At 39.4% G+C, this 27,474-nt stretch overlaps 3 protein-coding genes across 3 annotated transcripts in view; all 3 read left to right on the top strand.

Moving 5' to 3' along the window:
* Nucleotides 1-469: 469 nt before the first annotated feature.
* Nucleotides 470-5,323, top strand: LOC118424858 (5-hydroxytryptamine receptor 3A-like). The gene is made up of 6 exons (XM_035833665.1): nucleotides 470-500; nucleotides 898-1,007; nucleotides 1,876-2,063; nucleotides 2,725-3,066; nucleotides 3,651-3,783; nucleotides 4,710-5,323. The coding sequence occupies exons 3-6, from the start codon at nucleotides 2,012-2,014 to the stop codon at nucleotides 5,044-5,046; spliced, it is 864 nt and encodes a 287-aa protein (XP_035689558.1). The 5' UTR covers nucleotides 470-500; nucleotides 898-1,007; nucleotides 1,876-2,011; the 3' UTR covers nucleotides 5,047-5,323.
* Nucleotides 5,324-6,977: 1,654 nt separating this feature from the next.
* Nucleotides 6,978-15,783, top strand: LOC118424841. Its single transcript, XM_035833641.1, has 8 exons — nucleotides 6,978-7,433; nucleotides 8,305-8,458; nucleotides 8,667-8,864; nucleotides 9,104-9,206; nucleotides 11,560-11,782; nucleotides 12,229-12,389; nucleotides 13,755-13,844; nucleotides 15,191-15,783. Exons 1-8 carry the CDS (start codon nucleotides 7,182-7,184, stop codon nucleotides 15,195-15,197), a joined length of 1,188 nt encoding a protein of 395 aa, XP_035689534.1. The 5' UTR covers nucleotides 6,978-7,181; the 3' UTR covers nucleotides 15,198-15,783.
* Nucleotides 15,784-20,396: 4,613 nt separating this feature from the next.
* The window catches only part of LOC118424882, an 11,047-nt gene continuing 3,969 nt past the window's right edge, over nucleotides 20,397-27,474 (top strand). Inside the window, exons 1-5 of the mRNA XM_035833689.1 lie at nucleotides 20,397-20,461; nucleotides 21,208-21,375; nucleotides 24,660-24,877; nucleotides 25,341-25,485; nucleotides 26,055-26,139. Of these exons, the coding sequence (XP_035689582.1) occupies nucleotides 20,397-20,461; nucleotides 21,208-21,375; nucleotides 24,660-24,877; nucleotides 25,341-25,485; nucleotides 26,055-26,139 (681 nt within the window). The remainder of the gene's footprint in view (nucleotides 20,462-21,207; nucleotides 21,376-24,659; nucleotides 24,878-25,340; nucleotides 25,486-26,054; nucleotides 26,140-27,474) is intronic.

Raw genomic sequence — 27,474 nt, 5'->3', positions numbered from 1 at the left:
TTCTAAAGCCTGCAAGCCTGCATCCGTTCCGTCCTGTCCTGTAAGGCGAAGGAAGCAAAATGGGGAGGACATTTAATAGCTTAGAAAAGATACACGATGGTTTAATAACGGCTAAAACTGTTGATTTTAGAGAATGTATGGAAGAAAAAACTGATCTGGCCTTAAGTATATGAATTATAATTACCATCATAAGAATGGCCATACACTTTACACCTTTCCAGTCGATCACAAGCGAAGGCTGCAAGAAGAGGTGCTGGGGATCTACACTGCAAGTTTGGCCCCAGAGAATGTTGCTATTATCTTCAATGGATCTGTAGATCAGATTGTCGACTTAGTAAGTCCTTGTATCTAATTCAAATTCTAGATAAGTTTTGTTGTTGTTGTTATTCATATAAAAATTCGTTAGCAAACATATAAAAAAAGCATCTTATTCTCTGTTTTGAATATTATTTCAGGATGAGAAGAAGGAGCAGCTGGTCGCATCGATAATCATCGATTTTGTAAGTTGATCTTCGTAGTTTCAAAATAACAGCCTGTGAAACGGGAAAATCTAGTTATCATTAATTATCGGGGTGCTAGTGGTGGGGATATAAATGAGCTACTGGTGTTCCTATGGGACAATTTTAATCCTTTTAAAGATTGCCTTGCAGGCGTGGACTGTTATAAAGGTCATAGCGTATAAAATATAGTCATCGGGTCTTTCACTATGAGAAATTTACATGAAGGACAATGAACACAACTGTGTTGAAATAGATGCTTGTTGAACTGGCTGAAGTTATGGCGGCCTGTTGTCTTTGGTCAATGAAGAAATTTTCTATTATCTGTCTATTGAATTTCAGACGGTCCCATTATCACTGTCATTTTAATGGATGTTAAACCTGATGTCCTTTCCTCTAGAAATGGCAGGACAGTCGGCTGAAATGGGACCCAAAGTACTACGGTGGCATCAAGACGCTCAGCGTTTCGGGCAACAGAATTTGGACACCACCATTCTCAGTGAAGAGAAAGTACGTAACAGCTGAGATAATTATTTGACAGTTGGTCGATGAACTAAACAGTTTTTATCTGTTTTATCATGAATATGCTGAATATTAATTTACATTACCTCAGACTCTATTTCTTCCTATGCCTACATGCATCGTTCGTTCGTTCGTTCGTTCGCCCCATAGCCTTTTTAATCAGCCGTAGGGGCAGCACAACATGTATATTGTGCTGCAAAACTCCTTCTAGCTCTGTCGACTTTTCTTTTTAATCTCTTTTCATACTATTTTCGCTCTTTATAGATCTCTAAGAAGGTCCAGTGCCACTTTATGTTTGGCCTGCCTGTCCCATTGCTGCAACACGGTTGTGCCAAAGTCATTCTAAATATTTGGATGTCCCTGGCTTGGCTTGCTTCTGATATTTTAGGCCAGTTGCATTCTCTTCGTGATGATACCTCACAGTGCTTTTTTGCATAAGGATTTCTCACAGGCGGAAATGACGTCACTTGAAATACTTACAAAGCCTTGTTTTCGTACCTAACATTGCAGGAATTTATTAGTATACAACAGAATACAATTAACGCTAGATCACCTTTATCCGATTGGCAACCTATATCCGTTGTTTTCAATAACAGGGTATTTAAGGATATCTAGTCAACGACGGTGGTTTCAAAGTGCACTATTTCGAAAGTACACATTGTGTTTTTGCAATTTGTTGCCACAGTCCGTCGAATTGATATCCATAACAAACGTGTTTTTAAAAACAACGAAATTAGGTAACCCCGCGGATAAAGGTGAAGGAGCGTTACATATACAATGAAACATTAGCAGGTCAATGACCGATTTATTGGTAAGTATAGAACCAAGACTAATTATATGTGCATGTCCTTCACAGTGCGGATGTCTCCCATCAAGGTCTGCATGAAGACTTTCCTGTTCAGATCAGCAGCGATGGACTAGTAGTATGGAGTGTAGAGACACTGACTACCACCATATGCGATGCTGACCCCTTCTTATTTCCCGCGGACACCATGGATTGCCAGATCTGTTTTTCGGCAACGACTGCTATCGAGCAAACCATCCGTAAGATTTCAAACATAAGTAACAGTAATAGAATCATTAATGAAGGTGATGTTTTAGCGTGTTTCCCTGTTTCTCTGTCGGGCTGTGTGTGTGTCTGTGCGTGTCAACAGCATAACTCGAGAAGCCGTTGATGGATCCTGTTGATATTTGGTAGGAGTCATGGAAAAGAGGTTGATTAATATCGTAAAATGTATAAATAATATACATAGTCGATGAGGAAATTTACCAAATGAAATTTTGGTAATTATAGGATAATCATCTGAAATTGAATATGCTAATTGCAGAATGACTTCTATAACAACTGAGACAAGACAATACAAGAAACATGCACAAATGTGTCACGGAGATATGAGGTCTCCGAACTCTTGATATTACTATTTTTACATACCGAAAGGTATAAAATTATAGTAACACAGTTTTTCGTCAAGAGTTTAATACAAGACAGTGAAAAACATGTACTGTTAAGTACTATTAATGTACTATCAATATGCTATTATTAAGTAGATATACTATTAAATCTTTAAATGACATTATATTACACGTTGCAAATTCTAAATTTTGATCTAGTAATATTGGCCGCACTTTCAAAAATACTTATATATTTTGTGTAACTCTCTGGAAGATAAGGTATATGATTCATAAAGCAATATGTTATACACAGAGTGCCAAGAGGATAGCTCCGCCGTAGATGAGTGCAACTGTCCATGTGGCACATTTTCACCCGCTCGAACCGAGGGCGAATGGCATCGAAGGGACAGGATCTTTTCAAGAGACAACAGGGAAGCGTGCTTCGATATACACCTGTCACGGATTCCACTGTTTCACATCGCCACTACTGTTGGACCCTGCATCATCCTGATTATACTGATGACCATCACCTTCATCATGCCCATAGACAAGGGAGACCGGATCTCCTTCGGAGTGACCATTCAGCTTTCCATGGTCGTGTCCCTTGTGTTTGTTACAGAGGTTCTTCCAGTCAAGGGGGCTCTGCCTTTTTTCGGTGAGTGTCTCTTTTCGGTGTCAGCACCCACTAAAATGACGAAGCAAACTGACTGCGCAGCCATATTTTGTTTTTGTTTTTACTACAGACATTTAGTTAGTTGGCCTATGATTCATACTAGTAGGAGACTGTCTGCAAATAAAATTGAACACAAACAACTGCTGCAGGGTTTTGTGCCACCGTCAATCCATACTTGCTGTTGTGTGCATATGGATTCTGTTTCAAGATCGCAAAAATGTTCACTGGTTTTAGACAGCTCAGTTATGTGAAATAACACGGGACTGTTTCAATGTGGCCTGAGATAACAGGTTGCTGCGGCTGCCTGCAACACATCGCTAGGTTGGATTCTTTTTTAAAATCTTCAGGCAAGAAAGCAGGTTTTCATTTTAATTTGACTATTTCCCTTTTCTCTAGCTTTCTTTGTCAGTAAGTCTATACAGACTATGACGCTACGCAAAAAGAAACTAAGCGACAAATGAGGCTAAAGTATGAACGTGTACAAATTGAATCCAAAATACATATTAAGCTTAATGTTGCAACTTAACAACTATTTTAGTAACTGTTTATCATGGATGATCTTACAGCTACCCTGATCATTGTGTGTATGGGGCTAATGGGAGTTTTCCTGTTCTTCACCATCGGCATCATCATGATTCATGGCCGGGAGGGAAGCCTGTCTCCGTGGGCGAAGACCCTCTTCCTCCGCCACATGGCAAAGTAAACCCTACCGTGTCTAATACTGGTTTTTTTTGTGTATGTGTATTAGTGTGTGTGTGTGTGTGTGTGTGTGTGTGTGTGTGTGTGTGTGTTTGTGTGTGTGTGTGTGTGTGTGTGTGTGTGTGTGTGTGTGTGTGTGTGTGTGTGTGTGTGTGTGTGTGTGTGTGTGTGTGTGTGTGTGTGAGTGAGTGTGTGTGTTGGAGGGGGTAGCTGGGTGGGTGCGTCTATGTGTATGTGTTTGTATGTGTTTGGGGGGATGTATGTATGTGTGTGTGTGTTTGTGTGATTGTGGCTGTGTGAGTGGGTGCATGTATGTGTTGTGTGTGTGTGTGTTTGTGTTCCCACCGAGACAAACTTTTTCTTTCAACAGAATCGACATATCAAACATGAACAATCAGATAATGTACTAATAGTATGCTTCCCAAATTTAAAGACAAAATTACATTCTGACGTGATATATGAGACTTCAGATGCGTCCCCGCCATTCTGTAATGTATCTGTTCTTATTGATTCACTTCAAAGTGCATTTACATATCGCTACTCTTGAATTTCTTTGTCTTTTGGTTGGTCTCTTGTTATGTCGTTTATCTTACAAGAATTTCAATGATTTAAATCAATTTTCACGTTTGGTCTTAAGAACAATTTATGAAAGGTCTGGACAAATTAAAAATGTTATGTTCCATTAGACTATCATTATCAATGAATAATATGCTGCTTAGTCTAACACAAGAGTTCTTTCAAATTACAAACCCAAAATATGAGGATTCATGTCTTTTAGAAGAATGACTCATTGTTTTGGAGAAACAAATAATGTCAACATTCTGTTTGGTACATCGTCTAGGTAGGAAAAAATGATGGTCTTGATCTAAACGTAGTCTTTTTCAAACGACGTAATTATAAAGCGCCATCTTATTCCTTTCCGTTAGGATACTGCTGTTGGGAGACCTTTCAGAGAAGACTGTTGGAAGCGATGATGATAATGACCGTTCCATACGCACTGCCATAGAGCTAGTTATCAACTACGCCGCACAGACAGATGACAAGACGGAGGTGGAGACCACCACTTCTCCCGGCTTTCCTGAGCTGATCTCAAGCGTCAATGCGGTAAAGACCGAGATCGAGGAACTTAAGAATACTATGGAGAACAATGAGGAAGTGACGGAGTACACACTGTTGGCTAAAGTTCTGGACAGGCTGTGTATTGTCTTGTACATCATCAGTATCGCGTCAGCCGTCCCCGTAATCATGTTTTACGGCAAGTAAAATGTACGATTTGCCTCTGATAGAGTCCCTTTGCAAATCACTACAAAGGCTTTTATACAATGTTTGTAAAAGTTTGAATTCTTTTGAATAAGATAATAATTATCTAAGCTGCAATTATTATGAATTTAAGTTTCCAAAACATCAAATATGAAAATTTGAATCTATTTGAATGTCAAATTATACACAGCTGGTTAAGTATTTGGACAGTTTAAACAGTGTTTCAAAAATTTCCAAAATGTGAAATCTCCTACACATATAATTGCAAAGAATTGAAAGCTTTAAAAAAATGACAATGGCAACCCTTGCGGTGACTTGGAATGGACTCGAGTTCCAAAACGTTACAGCTGGATGTGTACAAAGACATAAACACTAACCAAAGTTGCAAGTTACATATTCATTTCATGTAGTTATATTACATATCTTATTAGATATCAAGTGATATCTACGACATCAAATATTATCATATACATTGGATAGTGCCATAGTGGAATTTGGATCTAGCTCAAGGCTGGGTCCATATTTTGCATGTTTGTATAATCTAATATTAGTACGTAAAAGAAACTGCATCATCTATAACGGTAACGAAGTGTAACCATTTATATTGTTGATTGTATATTGTGCACGTACCAAGGCTAGCCCTTAATGATAGTCTCCGGCTAGTAGGGTAGCCATGGTCGCATTTATCATTATACTGGAGGATAACTAGAATCAAAGCAACGCTAGATCCAAGGAGTATGAATATTGACCGTACAATATATTGACATTATTCTTGTAGATATATTGAATTTTATGTTTTAAGATAGGAATGAAATGTATTTACCAAATGTGACGTAGTGATGTTTTTGTACTGAGTGTTAGACACAGACTACGACGGTAACACAGAATTGTAGGCCTGCCCCATGATATCACCAAGGCAGAGCGCTTGTGGAATCTTGAACACACTGAAGAAGAGATCAACCATAACCATAACATCCTGAGTATGATAGGCACTTTCAAGATCGGCACTGCAAAGATGGTTGATACCGTTCAAGGTGTAGAGAAATGTAACCCGTAACTACATCAATTATAGTCAAAAGGGATTGAATAATTTGTAACCTAAGGGAAACACAGCACCAGACAGACATTTTCGCAGGTTTCATGCTGTACTGTCACAAAAGTCACGAAATATTATATTCAACTGAACCATTACGTGTGGACATATAATAAACATTATGTGCGGCAAAATTTAAAAGTGTCAGAATTTAAGCGGGTGTTCTTTGCACTAAAATCCTCGGCTTAAATAAACGGTACAAAGAGAGGAAAACTCATGTCATCCTATCTATTTCGAAAACTTCTTTCCGAATGATATTCATAAAAGTATATAACACAACCTTACATCTTCAGCAAAACAAATGTGCTGTGAGATCACCTACAAAACGATGTTGAAATACATTCCTTACGGTAGACTACATAAGCACTGTTGCCTGATACAGTGGAAGCCGCTTAATTGCACACCCAATTTACCAGCGAATCCCGTGCAATTATCCGGCGTGTGCGATAATGCGAAGTTACCCAGTTGGACTGCACCGCCACGGTATTTTGGGATTCCGTGCAATTGACCGAAGTGTGCGTTTATCCGACGTGCAATTAACTGGCTTCCGCTGTAAAATGCAAATTGATTTACCCTGTATGATATCTTTATGTTACGATTTCATGTCGAAATGAAAGACAGTGTAACATTCTTTGTATATTTAGTATATAGATACAAATATCTCTGACATGTCCCTTTTGTTTGAAGTCAGATGCTTAAAATACAACACAACGTCATCATAGGACACGTCACCAGTCAACTCGTTGGACAGGTGTTTAAAATTACCGATGACGCCACCCCTCAAAACAGGTGTTTGACTTCATAGGTCAAAAGGTAAAAGGGAACGGCACTTGTTGACAACCAATAGGGGGCAGCTTTTTTTATAGTAGACAAAGTTTAGGGCGTTTCTGTCTAATAATAGTATATAATAAGTTCTCTCTAATAGATCCCCAGTCATCACTGGGCTTACATTCGATCAGACTGTAGTATCTGTTGTTTGGGCATTTCCTCCAGACAACATACCTTTAAGTTACTACAGATCACGTTATTACAAACTGTAAGAAATATGAGCACCGACAAGCTCATGAACGGTGACCTGGCCTTCGGTAGGCCCGTACATGCCGACCGACGGTCTCGTTTCCGCTCGGCGGGAGTTCAGGCCGCCTGCACCGCCGCTGTGATCTTCAGCGTGGCGGCTCTTGTGGCAGTCCTGGTGCAGAACTGGTACATCAAAGAGCTTCAGGATCGTGTCACCTCACTTGAGACCCTTACTAGAGACATGTCGTCTGTGATCAACAGCCGAATGGCGAATATTGGGGTATGTACGTTACATGTAATAACATATATCTACCTATGTAACTAACGTTAGTGTCGGGCGTGGCGTAACCGGTAGAGCGATCGGCTCGGAATCTATAGGTCAGAAGTTCGATTCCCGCCGTACCGCCGACGTTGTGCCCTTGGGAAAGGCACTTAACACGGCTTTCCTCACTTCACCCAGGTGTGAAAATGGGTACCTGACGTCGGCCGGGAGGTAAAAGAATACCTTTACCTTCTGTATGTACCGGTTATGTGGCGCTGTTAAATATAAGTTACAAAATTTTAGTGCAATGCCACATTGTCCTTATCTGTAAAAAAGCAAATGTTAATGTCTTGTAACAGCGTTTTCAACGTGAAATTTTCTGTGAATCGAGGTAATCTTGTCGTAAGAAGTATCGTGTTTAGTCTGAAGTTCTCTCCCCGGCTTTGACTAATTGCCTTGCTTTTTGACTGGCCGCACGTGAGTTTTCGGACAGGCTTTTTTTTTAATATGCGAAGTCACGTATCAAAAGTTAATGAAGTGGGAAAGTTAGACAATGCGTATTGGGCTTGAGAGAACTTAAAGTGTTCATCGTCCAATACATATCAAGGAACGTCGTACCGGTTGTTACCATATTTGTTTCATTGGGAGACCGATGTCTTTATTTTCATATGCCGTGGTTTCATATTTTTTCCTTCATTAGTATGTTATTTTCAACCTCTTAGAGACAGAAGTCCTGTTTACATTTGCTTACTCAACACTTACATTTGAGAAGGCAGTTTAGAAATAGGAAGAAATATACAAAAATTAGATGCCAAGAGGCAAAGATTAGTTTAAAATCTCCGTTATTGGGGTTCATAGAATTGTATTAACTTTTGCATGCATTTTTCAGTCAACTGACGCTGTGTTTGGCCCCGAGGACATGTCGCAAAATGAAAATGGCGCTGAGATGAATAACAAAAACCAGCCGCCTCCCTCAGCTGATACTACCAACCACGGGCATAGGGCGAGGAGAGGGGCCAACTCTGTGACCCTTCCGTTTGGAGGTACGCAACTAAATACCCCCAAAGATACAGGTCACTTTGACTACAGAGGCGAACGGTGTTTACAGCTTGACTAGCAGTCGTACGATCTCTGATACCAGTATATGCATGATACAAGTAATATTACTAGGTTATCTATATAAGTCTAGTTTGAGTGATTACCATATATGAACGCTAAAATTTATACGTACACGTGTACCACTTTGATTAGGCTGTGTTCAGGGGCCTCCCGGAAGAGATGGCCGTGACGGGATGCCAGGCCGAGACGGTAGGGATGGACCCGTTGGACCGCCTGGACCTCCAGGACAGAACGGGGCAGATGGTCGTGACGGCCGGGATGGTGTTCCTGGTACTCCCGGCCCTGCCGGTCCACCCGGGAACTGCAGCTGTAACAATACCAACACGGAAGGTACAGTTCTTTTAGCAACTTCATAGTCATTAGCCATTTAAAGTCGTCATATCCTGTCACTCCATAAGTAATCGCTAGTCTGTTAGATACCACGTGTACAATTTCATAGGAAAACTCGTTACAGTATGTCATAAAATCCCTCAAAGATATTTACTACAGACGTCTTCTGTACATTGACTCATAGCCTATTATGTATATCCAAAAATGCTTTTGACCTAAACTGATATGGTCCCTTTAAGGCTACAAGACTATAAATGACTACGGATCAGTGTGGGAGAGGTTCTGGTGGTGGAAGGCTAATTCAAGCTGGTCATCATCAATCACAGATGTACTCCAGGAATGGTATGTAAGACCACTTTAATTAATGCTTATCATATGTAGCACTCACAGTCATGAAGAGTCCACTTGAAGAAGTGTCTAGTCAACGTCTGTCTTGAAAAGCTGCTTTGTGAAACCTTTTTTGAGGGAATTCTTCTTTTTTTTTTTGCACTTTATCATACATGCACTTTGCAAAGTCATCCATCAACATGATACGCTCTACGGGTTATATTTACAAAAACTTTTTTTATTGCATTTTACTGTACAATATACAGTTCACATGAACAAAACATAAGGACATGGACAAAAACATAAAGCACGGATCCAACGGGAAAATAAAAGACAATGTAGGTACAAATTGCTAATATACGAAATATACAGACTGAAGTATGTAGCAAAATAATGTAAAGACAGGATGAATAGATGGATGTAAACAATAATAAATGAATAATTCGGACAAGGACGTTAGGAATTGTTACAAATAAAAAATATATAAGTGGAGCTATACAGTATGTATGGATGAAAGTTGAATACAAGATGTATTTATACGTATACGTAAAATAATTAAACAATAGTAACAGACAATAAATTCATACCATACGTCAAAAAGAAACTTGTATTATCAGTAGCACAGTACTGTCTACCAGTTCTAGCAAACATGTCCGAGTCAAATACTCGAAAGCTCCAGGTAGTGCAGAACAGAGCATGTAGAGTGTTGCTTAAATGTCCACTAGAAACACATGTTAAGCAAATGCATTCAGACTTGGGTTGGCCCATGGTACGAGAAAGATTCGCCATCAGCACATTGACTATGTTTTTCAGAATACTTGTCAGTAAGGAGCCCCATGACATTTACAGCTCCATCGTCCCTGTCCATTCTACCCACACACATTCAACTAGATTATCCAACTCCTTCAGTTTTAAACTCCCTAAGCCAAAAACAAACTAAAAAAAGCGAACCTTTCTCTACCGTGCCATCAGTCTTTGGAATGACCTACCACCTTACACCAAATCCCTGCCCAACATCTCACGCTTTAAAAAGGCAATGTATCAAGTCTTCTCAAGCCAATAATTTTTTTTAATGATTGTGTATCCATTATTATCTGTTTGTATATATACATGTATGTTTGTGTATATATTTGCGTTTGTTTATGTATGTTTCATTGTTTCATATGAACCCTGGTAGACTAGCCCTAAATAGGGCTAAAGGGTATCGGAATAAAGGAATAAAGGAGGAACTTAAATAAATTAAAGCAACATCAACAATGACGGTACACAAAAAGGCAAGATGATGGCAAGATGATGATGGTTTTTAGTTCAATTTGTGCATTATCGGACCCAATTTATTGTAATGCGTCTCTAATTTGTTGTTTCTTGTGGCTATAATTAGTTCTGTTTTATAGTGTGACTTAAGGTATGAGATGTAGTGACCTAAGAATAATCGTTTGCCTCTTAGATTGAAGATAAAACATTTGCAACTAGTAATATAGTTACATTCTTAAGTATTGAACTATTGATATCACCGAAAATTACACTGAAAATATCTAAAGGTAGAATTTCACTTGTTTGTTGTTCGAACCATTCTTTTATTTCTTTCCATAATTCGTATACTTTGGGACAGTCCCAGAGAGCATGTGTGGTTGTTTCTAGTTCTACTTCTCAATATGAGCAAAAGGGGCTATCTATTAATTTCCATATGTGCAGCATTCGATTTGTTGGCAAAAATTTATAAGTTAGTCTATATTGAAAGAATCTCATTCGAGTACATTACGTTGTGTTGTATATCAATTTGAATATCAGTGTCAAGGGGATGGGAGTGTTAAACAGGTCTTCCCAGTAGGTCATGATATTAAGAGAGATGTCGGCTACACTATACATTCTCAGTAATGCTATATAAATATTTCTGTTACTTGTTTTTGCATTTAAACATAGGTAATTGGCTATATGTGGTAGAATAGGTCCGATAATTGGCTGTTTATCACGAATAATTTTTTTTCCAGGCATCCGGCACAGCAGAGATTAATTGGTTGTATCTTAACTTGTTTATAACTTCACCAATTTTGTCACATAGCGTTTTATATGTTAAGAGCCTGCCTTCTTCATCTAACAATTCGTTGATGCTTATTATGCCTTGCGAAGCAAGAGACTCCCATACTATAGGTTTGTTTTCTAAGGGAATTCTTTCCTACGATTCCCTTTCGCACTAAGTTCAGGCCGGCTGAATGGTCTACAGAGACATGGAGCTATGTTTTGCATGGCGACTTACCGGTTCAACCTTCCAGCATGGCGGACAATGTTCATATCGCAGTCACGTGAGTTCAAAGCCCCCATCATTGGTAATTCAAATTTGGAATGATTGACATTTGACTCTTTCCAGCTACGGAGCATGTGACCCCGGCAGTGACTACTGTATGGGGAGGTTGCCGAGCTGGCTACAGGAGGACAGGACCGAGCTATTGGCCAAGGACAGCCACGGGAACGTCTACAAGTGGGGGTTCAACTCCACCAACCCAACCGCTCACGCTGCATGGCTGGCGTTCTACGGTCATCAGGAGACCCCTAGCGGACAGATTTTCAACAACATGGCCTGGATGCCATCTGTAGGTTGCTGTTTTTTGCATGTTACAACGCATTTCAGTTTTATACAGCCATCCAAACTAGGTTCAGATTAGAAAGAAGAAAAAAGAAAAACTAAAAGAAAAGTAAAAAGTAAAAAAAAGAAACACGTTACGACCTTTCAAGGGAATGTTGAATGAAGGTGATGGCATTAACTTCTTTTGCTTGCCACGTCCAATGGTTGTTGTCAGAGGAATGTTGCTATGTCAACATCCAACCTCTCATTTCCTTGTCTGAGCAGAGAAAGAGCCAAACTGCTCACATTTTCAGATGACACCCACACTTCATCAATCAGAATATTTTTTTTCTCTCTGATGAGTCAGAACAGTATTGAGCCTGTGTCGTTTTGTTTTTTTCTAACAACCCTGTCTGAAAAAAATCACTGGGAAAATTAACTTTTTAAAATTACTTCTATCCTATTTTTTTGTAGGTTCTCGCCGGTACTGGTCCCTTACAAGATCAGGACAGCTTCATGTACCGTACAGAGAACGGAGTCAAGTCGCTGCTCTTGGACGATGACAACTGTGACTGCGACTCAACGTTGAACATTGGCCATGGAATGTGTGGAGGAGGCTATTACACTGCATATGGGTAAGATACGCCTAAGCATGTAAAACCATTTACGTGTATTATGTTGAATATTTCCATATTCCTGGGTGTGTACATATGTGTGTGTTGTATGTATCGCGTGTTAGTACGTCTGTGTGCTCATTGTGTGCATGTGTGCGTGTGTGTGTGTGTGTGTGTGAATAGGATGTGTCTCTCTGTGTGTGCGTTTGTATGTAACTTGTGTGTGTGTGTGTGCATACATGTGCGTTTATGTATGTGCGTGTGTTTTATCAATATTCAAGCCTTAGCTTAGTGATGGAGATTAGTCATTGTGACATACTTTTTATCCATATGTCGAAAAAAGATTAATAACATTAGATATGAATGTAGAGGTCACTTGTATGAAGTATATTGAGGTCGCGTTAAGCACATATAATGCACTACTAGGGTAAAATGAATACCTACCTACCTACCTAGTCCCTTGACCTCCAGGTCGTTGGGGGGACAAGGTAGACATGAAGATCGAGATTTGCCTCCAGGTTCTTCTTTCCCTAGCCAGGGTTAGTCTCTCCTGTAGGCTGAGGCCCGTCCAGTCAGTGATGTTGTCCTGCCAAGCTTTGCGTTGACGTCCGCGACGACGCCCTCCCTCTACTGTTCCCTGCAGGATTGTCTTGGCCAGGTTGTTGTGTCTGGTAACATGCCCAAACCATTGCAGTTTGCGTCTTTTAACTGTCCCTAAGATTGGTTCTTGAGGGCCAACAAGACCGCGTACCTGTTCCCGCACATACTCGTTTGTGATGTGTTCATAGTACGAGATGTGAAGTAGCTTCCGCATGCACTTCATCTCAAAGGCTTGGATTTTTCTCTCTGTGGATGCCAGAAGCGTCCAGGTCTCACACCCGTACAACAGTATGGACACCACTAGGGTCTTGTAGAGCTTGTACTTGACAGTAAAGCTGATGTTGTTGGATTTCCAGATCCTGGACAGACGAGCCATTGCAGATGTTGCCATGGCAATCCTCTTCTGTACTTCTGTCCGACTGGTACCATCCTTTGTAATAGTCCCTCCCAAATATGTAAATGTGTCCACCTCTTCCAGTTGTTCCCCATTCATGAAGATGACCGCATGTGTTTCGTCCCTGCTGTTCACCATCACCTTGCTTTTCTCGGTGCTGACCTCCATGCCAAACGACCCAGTACTCTGTGTTAACTTGTCTGTAAGGTCTTGGAGTTCAGTGTTGTTACCAGCGAGAAGGTCGATGTCATCTGCGAAGCGCAGGTTACAGATGCGTCTGTGAAATGAATACTGGCACGTATTGCAGTACATAGGTACTAAAGATAATTTTCGTCAGAAAAATATACCTTCGTGGAAGTCTCTATATAGATTGTTGTTTACTTGTTTTCCAGACCACGTGGCCAGTACGGGGTGGACGCCTTGTATGACCCATACTGCAATATACCAGTGCCCTCTATCGGACTGGAGCTGTACTTCAACAGGTTAGAAATGTCGCTTTATTCACATACCTTCCTTCTTTGCTCTCTGGTAATTCCAGATCGATGGAAATGCAAAAATGCTATGCTTCTTGTTTCAGCACAAAACAATGGTCAATTAATAATGCTGACCTTTTGATGCTATGATGATCAAAAGAGAAACAACAATAAAATTGATATTCCAATTCTCTGCTACAAGTGCCATGGATAAAACAAATAAAGAATTAGAATATGTATATTGTTACACTATCCGGTAACAGTAGAAATAGCAGTGCACAGTACATTTGAAAGGTAAACACACGTGCCTCCAAATTTTGGATGGCTCTCAGTCCATTTTGATCACGGCGTTATCTATATGTCATTTCAGTAGAATATATGATTGTATTTTGTTTCATCTTTAAGGTCTTGTGTATGAGCTTACATTTTCAAGACATGTGCTCGGTTTGCAGTTTATTAGATTTTAAAGATGAATTAAAATATAGTTAACTAGAAAGGCAACATTTTTGAAAAAAAATGCAGGATGTGGGCGAAGGGAAAAGAAAGCAAAAATCGCAAGAAAAGAAGCAACAAGAAAGGCAACATTTTCGCGAAAATGCAGCAAAAAGACAAAAAAATTAAAAAAGATTATCTGTCCACGGATTCGATCCCGGAGCGTTGGGTTACCACGCGTGAATAATACCACTGAGCCAGTGCTACAACATGTTACAAGCGTCCGTTCACCGTTGAATTTTCAAGATTCCAAGGTCCAATTTTCTGAAGATAACGTTTTTGTGTGGAAATCTATCAATCTCGTTCATTCCATGGCGGCAACTTCTTCCTTGAGCGCTTTGCTTTCCCTGTTTGGTTGTCTCAGCTGCTATAGTATTGTCAAACTGCATGCCGAATGCCATTTTGTGTCCTGTGCGTTGATTGGTCCAGTTATGCGTACACCCGAGACCAGTCCGCGACTTTGTCCCAATCAAAAAGCTGGAAACGCGGAGTATATGTTGACAGCTTCCATTTTTTCTGAGTTCTGATTGGCTATTAATTATATTATCAAAGTCGATGCCGATTGTGTTCTGTGCGTTGATAGGTTCACCTCTGACGTAAAACCGAGAAAGTACGACTGTAAGCCAATCAAAAAGCTTGAAACGTGGAGTGCATGTTTACAGCTTCCATTGTTTCTGATTTCCGGTTGGAATATGCAAATATCTGAGGAAAAACTAAATGTTGGGCTTCGCCCACATAAAAATGGATTGGTCTAAATTACACAAAGACGCCTAGAAATGTGTATAATGTTTATGTTGCTATCACGGAATGCTCACTATATTTCTTTTATCTACTGACAATTTTTTTTCCTTTCTGTTCAATAGGACCTGAGGCAACCAACAGAACAACAAGGATGATCAAAGAGCTTTCTACTGAAAGTGTTTTAACCCCAACATCATAACAGTAAATAATTAAGTAATAGCACTACGGTACATTGTATTTGATGATCACAGCTTGTGTGAATGTGCTAGAAATGTTCATTTAGATATTTGCATGGGTGCAAAATTAGACAAAACGAGTCATAACTATTCAGAAAGATTATGTAGTACTATTTTAACACACATTTTGTGTAATGTGCTTACCTATCAAGTTTGTATAGACCGCATTTAGTATAATGTTACAGATATCCATACGTAATCAAGTGTTTTAGTGTAGCCAGAAACGTTCTGCTGTTCTTTATTGGCTAAGAGGGTCTCAGGCATAGGTGAACGGTGTTGCACCGACTGGAAATTAGGAAACTATCGAGCAATAAACAACCCTTGTAAATGGGTGAAATGTATCTGCTGCAAAAGCAAAAATCTGTTTATGGCACAAAGCGTCACCTAGCAGCCGTTACTATCATTGCTAACAGGGAGCCCAAAATCTAATCGTTCCAAGGTCTCATCCAGACTTACTCACATACAAAATATCAATACAATCGATCAAGGCGTTTTCTTGTTGTGCTAGTCTTCTACACACACGCATGCATACATACACACACACACACAATCACAACCAAACGCAAGACCTATTTAGTGAAGGTAAGAACAGTATGATATCTCAATATGGATATAAGGACGATTTAATGAACAAAAGATCAATTAAGAATATACTTACATGTTTTTATGATAACATTGTGTCATGGAAAAGTGTATCTAATGGAGGATAAAACCTAAAATGGAGAGGTATACAACCTTTGAATCATCATAATTGCGTTATAAACGTCGACCTTATACAGTATGAGCTCAAAGATGAATGTGCTCACCATAGCAATCTCAATGACGATCACAGGCTGATGATTCCAAGAATGTATGAACAAATACAATATGAAACAGCGATAATATAAATTATTGACAAATAGAAAAAGGAGCAAGGTAACCGCCTTTTAGTTAGATATATATTACAACCAAAAATATTGAAGTAACATATCGGAAAGCCACCAAGAGCTCGAGGGCTACAATCTAATAATCTTTGGATTAAACATATGGATAAGACATGACTATCTAGTGCCTTAATTCAGGGTAAGCCATACATATTTTTTTTTATTTCATGCTGCAAAATGAAACAAACAAAACATATTCAAACAAACGCTACCGAAAACATAGCCTTGAAGATACCTATAAAATCGTGTGCACACCACCCGAATTTACTGCACCAAGCTTGACACATTGTTGTTTAATTGCACAGATACATTTACCTGATACAGTTCTTCTTTCAGTCGAATGATGAGAACCATTTAAGTTAGCAGTAAAATGGGTGGAGGTTCCAAGGGCAAAAGAACCTTTTGTGTAGTATGACGCACAAACAAATACGTCATTGAAAACAGGAGAGAAAAAAAACATTGAAGTGAGCGCCCTATAAAAAAATGTGCAAATGGAGTCTTTTGCGCATGCAATACTTGTGCCTATTAACTTGCTGTTAAGAACCACTTGTTACTAGAAGGCGATCGCGCTGCGCTCGTTGAAACATGATTACGTTGAAACCATTATGCAGTACAACATCAGCTCAAAATATGTATTCAAGGACGACTGTAGGAAGGATTGTAGGAATAAATATTTCAAGGATAGATGAATGAATAGAATACAAAAAGAGCGAGGACCTTTAGTATTCCATATACGATATATTGTAATAAATTATCAACATTCAGTCATGCAGTAGTGTTAGCTGTAATTATGTCTTCATGGACAAATAAAACATTTCAAGGATGAATGAATTAATAGAGTATAGAACAGCGAGGTTACTACCTTGAGATGCAATGTGCGTGTGTTTTATCAATATTCAAGCCTTAGCTTAGTGATGGAGATTAGTCCTTGTAACATACGTTTTATCCATATGTCAAAAAAAGATGAATAACATTAGATATGAATGTAGAGGTCACTTGTATAAAGCATATTGAGGTCGCGTTAAGCACATATAATGCACTACTATGTAGGGTGAAATGAATACTGGCACGTGCACGTGTTATAGTACATAGGTACTAAAAATAATTGTCGTCAGCAAGACCTACTTAGCAAGACCTACTTAGTGAAGGTAAGAACAGTATGATATCTCAATATGGATATAAGGATGATTTGATGCAAAAAAAATCAATTAAGAATATACTTACAAGCAGATCTTTATGATAACATTGTGTCATGGAACAGTGTATCTAATGGAGAATAAAACATAAAATGGAGAGGTACGAGGGGCATTCAATTAGTAATGTCCCTGACCCATTTCCCATAGCAGGAGATTAATGAAACTTGGCACAGTTATTAGTCTTTCTCTTTATAGGAACCACCCAGAGTTATGTATTTCTCCCATCGTTTGATGCAGCTCTGGACACCCCAGGTTGGTCCTCCAACAGATGCCTCATCAATGGCAGAAGAGGGACGACCAGGTCTGGGAGCTGTTTCCGCAGACTTCCGGCCATGTTTGAATTCAGGATGCCAGCGTTTTACAAGGTCATATGATGGGGCATCATCACCATAAGTTTTTTTTCATTTCATCAAAAGTCCCCTTTGGTGTGCGTCCTTTCAAATACAAAAACCGGATCACTGCGCGACACTCAACTTGCTCCATTTCACACCTGGTACATTTCACAGCTGACTCAGTTCAAACACCAGTAAATCAGTAACCACAATTAGTTCAGAGCTGTTTTTTGCAACATAACCTATAGAGATATGACTCATTACACATGCAAAATTTCTTCTAGATCAGACAACTGGATGTGGGTCAGGGACATTACTTATTGAATGCCCCTCGTATACAACCTTTGACTCATCATAATTGCGATGTAAACGTCGACCTTATACACTGGTATGAATGTGCTCACCATAGCAATCTCAAGAACGATGATGATATCAAGAATGTATGAACGAATACAATATGTAACAGCGATAATATAAATTATTGACACTAATAGAAAAAGGAGCGAGGTAACCGCCTTTTAGTTAGATATATATTACAACCAAAAATATTGAAGTAATATATCGGAAAGCCACCAAGAGCTCGAGGCCTACAATCTAATAATCTTTTGGATTTAATTTAATCAAGACATAACTACCTACCTAATTTGATAGTAGTCAAATGATATTTTCTTGTTTTATGCTGCAAAATGAAACAATAACATTCAAACAAACGCTACCGAAAAACATATCCTTGAAGATACCTATAGAAACGTGTGCACACCACCCGAATTTACTACACCAAGCTTGACGCATTGTTGTTTAATTGCACAGATACATTTACTTGATACAGTTCTTCTTTCAGTCGAATGATGAGAACCATTTAAGTTAGCAGTAAAATGGGTGGAGGTTCCAAGGGCAAAAGAACCTTTTGTGTAGTATGACGCACAAACAAATACGTCATTGAAAACAGGAGAGAAAAAAAACATTGAAGTGAGCGCCCTATAAAAAAATGTGCAAATGGAGTCTTTTGCGTATGCAATACGTGTGCCTATTAACTTGCTGTTAAGAACCACTTGTTACTAGAAGGCGATCGCGCTGCGCTCGCTGAAACATGATTACGTTGAAACCATTATGCAATACAACATTAGCTCAAAATATGTATTCAAGGACGACTGTAGGAAGGATTGTAGGAATAAACATTTCAAGGATAAATTAATGAATAGAATACAAAAAGAGCGAGGCTACTACCTTAAGATATAATGACGACATATGTAAGATTATGCAGTCCAACCGTATCTGCTAAAATATGCATTCAAAGACGATTTGAAATAAGGTTTAAAGATGGAATGGATGAAATAACTATGAGATGATATTGGAAATAATGGGCAATGCACCAGTGTTACCTCAAAAGGAAGAATGAAAACAGGATGGAAGAAAAAAGATAAAAAAAGAAAGTATTCCATATATGACATATTGTTAGGAAATTATCAACATTTAGTCATGCAATGGTATTAGCTGTAATTGTGTTTTCATGGACAAATAAAACATTTCAAGGATGAATAAATGAATAGAGTATAGAATAGCGAGGTTACTACCTTGAGATACAATGACGGCGTTGTAAACATTGAGCAGTTATGCATTCAAGGACGAATGACCAGAATACAAATATGAATAGTTGAAACAAAATAAAACGGGTGATGTGGCCAACCTTAAGATATAATGAGGGCATTGAAAACAATGAGCACTACATCAGTGTAACCTGAAAATGTGAAAGAATCGGAGCAATTCAGGGATTAATTAATGAAATTAATGAAAAGAGTAGTAACGTTGCCATCTTTAATTTATATTTGAGAATTTATCCTTTAAACATATGTTTCAGTATGAGCTGGAAAGATGTAGTCATTGACACATATACATTATTCAAGGGTAAAAGAACGACTAGAAATAAAAGAGCCAGGTTGCCACCTTTTCGACGTTGTAAACAATAATCAGCGCAAAAAAATAACTTGGTGAAAATATGAATTTAACGACAACTAGAGTGTAAAGATGAATAAATAGAACACAAAGAGGTGAACTTATTACCATTTTACTTTTTAATACCAGTATTTAGCAATTAAAAGTAGCAGGTCTAAATTTGCATTCAAGGACGAATAGATACAAGTAAAGGATGGATGGGTGATTTATGAAAGAGCCAGGATGCTACATCTGGATGTTATAATAACATTGAAAACATCTTGCAGTACAACTTTTTTTGTTCAGCACTAGCTTGCAGTCAATGAAGCAAGAAAACAAATCAAGGCCAAAATGATAGAATATTGAACAGTACGTTTACTTTTAGAAATATTATCAAATTATCAACATTCAGCAATGCTACAGGAGGAGGTCGACTTACGCATTCATTGACAAAAACCCTTCCAATGACATTTAAATTAACAGAATTCACAGGAGCGAATCTACAACATTGCGATTTAATGAGTGCAATGTTAACGTTGGCCAATAAAGACTCAGAAAAAGCATTCAAGGGCGATTACATATACTGTAAAGATGCATTCACCAGATGATGATGACTTTGGAAACAATGAGCAATGCAACAATCGCTTTTGTGCATTAATGCGAAAATGGAAAAATGAACACGCAGGATAAATATATGTTTTGTTGAATCATGCATGAATATTTCTATTTCTATGCTGTACTGGGCAAAGCCGCTTTTAGGGGCATCCCGCCCAGGTGAGAAAAACGAGGCGCACGGCACTAGTGGAGATATCTTGGTCTATGTCATTAATGTAGATTAAGAAAAGAAGGGGACCCAGAATTGTGCCCTGAGGTACGCCCGATTTTACTCTGGTTGGGGTGGATAATTCTCCGTCTACCATTACACTTTGATTCCTATCTATTAACCATGATGTAACCCATTTGAGATTATCCCCCCGAATACCATAATAGTGAAGTTTGTTGTCTGACAGGCGAGTACATCTAGTCAAAGGATGGAACCACTAATTTTGACAGCTCGATTGGTTGGAGGTCTACAGTACAAAAGCCCCTTTATACAGTACGTCGCACAATGTATACGTCAACGAAAGATATTAGGTGTGATATTGCATTCGGTCTAAGGATGGAACCATTGACGCTATACAACCGAGGTCTACATGACAAAAGTCTCTTTGTCTCTTTGTGTGGCATAGCGCACAATAAATTCGCCAGAGTGGAACCCATTGGTGTGTACAAGGTTGAACACTGTACATAAACAACGTACGAAGGCTCCTGAACACAAAGCTGAAGATGGACGGACTGTTGCTTGTTACAGGTAAGGAATACACTAGTCTTTTTAATCCATAGAATTGTCAGGCGTGTTATGTATGTTCTCGGTCATCTTGCAACAAATATCTAAGATATTGACCCGGCCTCTATGTAAACATATCTATGTTAACATACGTTGTATATGTTTAAACCAATTTGATCTGATGCACTTGCAGCAATCCTGTCGCTGGCAGCAGTACCCCTCCCCCGAGTAGACTCGTCCCTGTGTCGCGGTGGTGCAGACACCCCCGCCCCGCCGTGCTCTTGTCGGGACAGTGTCGCGGCAAACGGAACCTGCACACTGTGCTCGTGTACAGCGGATGGACGTTCTTGGGATTGCTATGGTAAGCTCATTTTTTTTCTTTGAGCATCTAGTAGTCCTTAAGAAACTTAGAATTTCACTTGATGTTTTAGAGATATTCTGCGACACACCGTGCATGCATATTGACAAACGAGTTTGGTTTGGTTTTATTTGGTTATACAGATTTCCATTAGTGTCTGATTTGTCACTTTTCTTCCTGGAGTCCGGGTGATTTGTGGAATTCTAGACGAAACGATTTGCACCATGTCACACCGTACCATCGCACGTGTTGGGGTTCTTTAACGTTCCTGGGGTATGGCTCTCCCCAGACACGGGACCTCCATTTAACGTCCCATCCGAGGGATGGCCCTAGCCGAAGCTAGGTACTCATTTCTTTTCACCTGAGTAAAATGAGGAAAGTCGTGTAAAGTGCCTTTCCTAAGGGCACAAGATCAGTAGCATGGCAGCCAAATTCGAACCCGCAACCTTTCGGTCTCGAGCCAAAGACACTCCCGCTGCGCGACTCGATCACACACTCGATAAGCTCTCAAACGATGTGATGATAATGCTGGCAGGCTCTCATGATGACAAGCTCTCGGGGATTTTCAGACATTTAGTCAACCGACAGCGCTGAAGAGTGTTAATCTTAAGTGGAAAGTTTTACTATAGGTAATTGCGAAATTATGTCAGCTAATCAAATTTACACCGTGGATACGCTTTTAGTTACACATGTGCCTTTCTGCTTTCTGTTATGCCTGAGGGGGGGGGTGAGCTTACGCCAATTTGTTTTCACGTATTTGTTGATTTTATTTATATACTGTATGGATTTGCAAATGGTCTTGTTTAATATTTTCCTTTCCGTTGTACAAGTGGTGGTTTCAATACGTTTTCACAACTTTTAGCTCGCCATCACTTCGTATCTGTTTCAATTGTACATGTATCCTTCCATGTTATCTTGAATAAAAACAACGAGTCCTTGAGAAGTTGTTTACTAAAATTTGTGAAGGGCAAAAAAAAGGCCCTACACACACAAAAAACTACAAGATTAGAAATACAGGTAATAAGATCCGCAAGGTAACAGTTAGTATGTATAAGCAACAAGACAATACTTGGAAACGTTTGAAAGTATTTGATATCTTCTTCAGTGTTTACTGTGACAGCATAGGCTCAAATATGCCTTCAAGGACTGTTGAATATAATTCAAGGATGAATCAATAGGTTGTGAACTAGCGAGGTTATCACCATTCAATATCAAAATAACACAGTATAACTTATGAAATAAAACAGTATCATCAACATTAAACAATAGGACAATACCAAGTAATTAGAAATATATTTGTGAACGAATGAAAACATTTCAAGAATGAAAGAAACGAAAACGTACATTTAAGTTATTGTTATGAAGTTATTAGCAATGCCACCGTAAAACATCGAATCATTCATTCATGAACAAATATGTCTTTCAAGGATGAAATAATGAACAGAATATAAAAGAACAAGGTTACCATACTTTTATATAATGACGTAGTGTATATAATTAGCTAAGATATGCATTCACGGATGATTGAATATAATTCTAATTACAGTCAATAATCCGTGAATGAATGTATTTCATCTGGCTCTTTTTACTTCATTCATTCGCTTTCCAAAATGATTGAATGGAATAAAAAGAGTCACATTTGAGATAATATGATGAAATCGGAATGAAGAAGTCTTTAGACTCTTCTCGGAGACGGTTACAACAATTTTCAATCAATGACTGTTTTGTAAAGGTACAGTACATACCCAAATTTTCGATGTCTACCAGCACATCTTGGTCATGGGGAATGACCTAGTCTCAAATCTCGCGAGAGAACACGAGACTAGGTCAGGCTTGCGTGGATCATCTGCCCCTTCCCCCCCCCCCCCCCGCCTCCTTGCGGAGACTTGCTGAGGGGTAGGTGGGAATTGGGCAGCTCCCAATGTAGTTCTCAAAGACTTCATTTCATGGAACCTTTTTTGTCGCAACAAAAAGTAAAGGGACTTATGTACTGCCAACTGCAAACTGCAATATAGAAATAGAAAATGAAGTTAACATCGTACATCATGATACGATATCATGCTGCAATAATATAGTGTCAATAGTAGGGTTTCGATATCTTTTCTAATTACGAAGGAATTTTCATGTTTTTTTAAATACAAAGATATAAACACATCTGCTTATTGCATCAATTTCTTAAAATCTGTTGTACTTGTGCAAAAATCTACATATTTTTTACAAAAAATAGATGAATAAATAAAAGGCACGCTATCTAGAAGATTCCATGACAAAGTGGTATTTTTTGGACAAAATGGACAAAAACATTGGTCCATTGGGATAAGAATGATAGGCCCTTTATCAACTCGGCCCAGTAGTCAACTCGGCCGAATAGCCTGATCAACTCGGCAAGGGTTAAAGTTAGGGTGCGGCGTAGCCATGGCACGCAAATAATGAATACACTTGCGTCGTGGGGTGAGCCATAGACCGGATCCAATTTTTGTACGTCCGCGGTCTTTTTTCTGCTGGACGGGTGGGATTCATCCTCTCCCTACCTTCTTCATCCCCTTACCTTACTGTCCGAGCGAACAAAAAACTCCAGAAACCCCAGGTTCATACACAGGAGGGCCGTAAATTATATAAAACAAGGGAAAACACATTCAGCCACCATTGTTGTTGTTGTTGTTGTCCTCCATGAACTGACGGTAGCAAACCACGAAAAAAAAACCTGGACGTGACCCCCAGCTCATTCGTCTACTAGGTTTCTTGGGTCCAGTTCAGAGTTTCAAGGACTGAACGGAAGAAACCGCAGTAAAGGAGTTAGCTGCTATTTGTATTCCAAACTTGGGCTGGGATTTGCGCCGGGGTCAGCCGCGAAAGTAAACAACAACTACTTGAACAAGATGGCAGGCTTAGTGGTAGTTTTGTTAAGGTTTTGTTGATTCAGGCCGTCCTGTGGATTAACTCAAGGTTTCTGGAATTTGTTCAACCGGCCAGGCAGGTAAGAGGACTGGAAAGTTAGGGAGAGAATTAAAAATTCGGCAAGAAAAAACGCCGGCCGAACAAAAATGGATCTGGTCTCTAGAGTGCCTCATCATGACGCGTGGGCATCGTCAGGGCTAGACACAGCGTTGGTCCACGTTGACCAGGGTGTTCGTCCGAGGAGGTCGGATCAGCTATAGGCCGAGTTGGAAAAGGGCGGTAGCGTTCGACGTTCGGGCAGGGCTTATGTTGCGGCATCTTCCCGTTTCCACCTGAATGTCTTCTCTCCTCCTTTCGTTCACAGTAAGTTATTGTGCTGCTGTCACCAGTCTTGGTTGCTGGCGGGACGGTGGTTCCCGCGCCATTCCAACACTCGAGGGGATAGACCAAACATACCTAGATGGCAGCTATGGTTTGCGTCAAGACGCCAAGTTAAAATGCTGCATGGCAGCGCTCTCTCGCGGCTTCTCCGTGTTCGCCTTACAAAATGGCGGCTGGTGCGCTGCGTCAGCTGATGGCCACAACACCTACAACATGTACGGACCAGGTACGGGCTGTGCGGCGGACGGCGAAGGAGGTGCTTTCTTAAATGAAGTCTACCGTATACTAGGTCAGTATACCGGGAAATGGTTCTCTGACTTTGGCCCAATTGCAAGCTATCAGCTATAAATATGTATTTTTGGCTTAGGTCTAAGAACTCACAAGTCAACCCAATGACATCAGACAGCCCGTGTAAATTCTTACTGCGATGCATTCAACGGACAGAATCTCAATTGTACACCCACTCGCTCTAAATCTTTGTGGCGCAGTTATATATATTTTATCTATCATTGTTAATATATCTTTTTACATTCTTATCTGAGAGTCATATACATTTCATAGAGGTTATTTTTGGAGTTAGAAATCGCCTGAATTGGGATTCAATTCTGTAGCTACACCCATGTTTATGTCACCACGACGCCTTGTGTATAACGCCACTATAAACTTGTTTGAAAACTGTCCCAATGCAGTTCCCGGCGTGCATGTACCATGTGAGACCTTACACACTGCCGGCTGCAACCTGACCACCACCACAGACGGGGGTGTACCGGAGTATGAACCGCCTGGTGACCAACCATGCCATGTCACAGCTGGCATTCACGAGGGGATTCACGGGTATGCAAAATTAGCATAACGCAGTTCCCTAGCCAAGAGTGCGCATGTGCAGTCGTGGTGAATTGTAGTCTACTTCAAGACCAAAGCTTACACAAAATCTATTTTTACAATTAAGCATGCATGCATGAAACCGTGAAATGACTTATTACAACAAAAAACTGCAATCAACCTAAAGCCCTCTAGAAGAAAAGGATAAACGTCAAAACTTATATATATATATATACTTTTTAGAATATACATAATTAAATTGTAGCCCATTTGTTCACATCGTGGAACAGAAAAAAAGTATAAATCTGTGGCTTATATTAGAATAAGGTCGAAAAGACAATTCATATCGATTTGATCTACGAATTAAAGCTTTTAGTCACTTCATAGAAATGGCTTGATGAGGAGAACAAACCCTAGTAAAGTATATGATTTCCCAGAGACAACCATAGTCCGAAAGGAGAAAAAGACAGACATAATGTTTATAATAACGTAGATATACATTAGGAACAACGAGTGGTGCTTAAACTAAAGCTTTACAAAGCGTGTGTATCTTTATTGTGTACTTTGATTCTACATTGCAGCATTGAAAATCCACTTCAAGTACATCAATGCGGAAACATCATTATCAATGCTGCGGCGTCATTCCAGTGTAATCACCCTTACCAGGTAAGACTGCCTTTCCAACAACTTACCAACCCTTTTTAAGAAGTCCCTTTAATACATATTTCCGTAACGTTACTGATACCCACTTTCTCCAAGATGTCGCCAAGGTCACCATCACCTCGGTGACTGTTGAACCCAATCCGTCCGCATGTGGTCATTTTTTTACCCCAGGCATACATTTATATCCGTCATATCAACATTTTTCATCGGATAAAAAATTCATTTATTTGCATATAAGTCTTATAACTTCTGAAAAAAATCATAGAATATTTGATAATTGCTGTATAAGATATTATTTAAAGTGTGTGTCTGGTTCGGCAGGGTTGAAAATAACCCCAGCAAATTATTCATCATATACTAAGTAATAGAAATAAATTTCTTTTCAATAACAGGTAATCACCATCTTTACTATCATAGCAACAAGCTGTAGTTGCTTGGAAAAAACAGCCCTTTTTTTTTGGAAAATAAATAAGCATTTTACTGTAAAAATGCTGTTTTTTCGTAATTCTGTATAAACTCTGACAATCAGCACAAATTCTCCCCGCTGAAACAAGTAAACTATTTCTAATATTTCTTTCGAGTTCTGTGCCAACTTTCATGAACTATAACGTCAAAACGGCTGACGCTAGAACCAACAAATTTTGTGAGTTTTCCTAAAATATTGTTAGCCACAATTTCCGTTTTTCTTATTGTAATGGCAACCGTTAGTTGACGTATTTTTGACGAAAGTCGCTAATTCTATGACGTCATAATTACACCATATTTATGTGTCAAACTAATTTAGCGTCAAACTTCATATATTCTTTTCACATTATATCTAAACCATTCTCTGAAAATTTGGTGGCCATATGAAAGGCGTTTTTAAGAGTTACAGGAATTAGAAGGGGAGGGCCTCAAAAGCTACAGACACGTTAGATAATGCGACCTCCAGCGGCTAGCTAAGGCCCCCTTTCCACTTGACGGCGCTCTCACGGCGCTCTCGCTGCGATAGAAAATTGTCCAGAGCGCCGTGAGAGCGCCGCGACGCCAGAAAATCTGCTCTAGTGGAATCTCTCCTGCGACCCCAGCGCGCTCTCACCGCGACGAAAAACTCAAATGTCAGCATCTTTTTATGAACTAGCAAAGATTCGAAAGATTACTCAACGAATTTCAGAGATAAAGAACGAATATTTTGACGCATAGTGTATTTTGGTATCTTTAGAGTCATCCTTTTACGTCTTACATAACATTCAAAGTATAAAATCAAGGCTGTAATCAAATCCAATGTTGGTTACTGTACAATCACTTAGACTGAAATATATACGTTTGTCTTGACGTTTTTTTCTTAAATCTGTCATG

This window comes from Branchiostoma floridae, chromosome 10 (genome assembly GCF_000003815.2).
Source record: "Branchiostoma floridae strain S238N-H82 chromosome 10, Bfl_VNyyK, whole genome shotgun sequence".
In the NCBI taxonomy this organism is placed as follows: domain Eukaryota; kingdom Metazoa; phylum Chordata; class Leptocardii; order Amphioxiformes; family Branchiostomatidae; genus Branchiostoma; species Branchiostoma floridae.
This window is presented reverse-complemented; position numbering and strand designations above follow the sequence as displayed.

What these genes read in the sequence shown, in the direction of transcription:
- LOC118424858 (XM_035833665.1), top strand. Translation starts at nt 2,012, where the DNA reads ATGGATTGCCAGATCTGTTTTTCGGCAACGACTGCTATCGAGCAAACC. An exon ending in GGGGGCTCTGCCTTTTTTCG is followed by an intron (nt 3,067 to 3,650) that starts GTGAGTGTCTCT and finishes ATGATCTTACAG; the next exon opens with CTACCCTGATCATTGTGTGT. An exon ending in TTCCTCCGCCACATGGCAAA is followed by an intron (nt 3,784 to 4,709) that starts GTAAACCCTACC and finishes CCTTTCCGTTAG; the next exon opens with GATACTGCTGTTGGGAGACC.
- LOC118424841 (XM_035833641.1), top strand. Translation starts at nt 7,182, where the DNA reads ATGAGCACCGACAAGCTCATGAACGGTGACCTGGCCTTCGGTAGGCCC. An exon ending in TGTGACCCTTCCGTTTGGAG is followed by an intron (nt 8,459 to 8,666) that starts GTACGCAACTAA and finishes CACTTTGATTAG; the next exon opens with GCTGTGTTCAGGGGCCTCCC. An exon ending in ACAGATGTACTCCAGGAATG is followed by an intron (nt 9,207 to 11,559) that starts GTATGTAAGACC and finishes GACTCTTTCCAG; the next exon opens with CTACGGAGCATGTGACCCCG.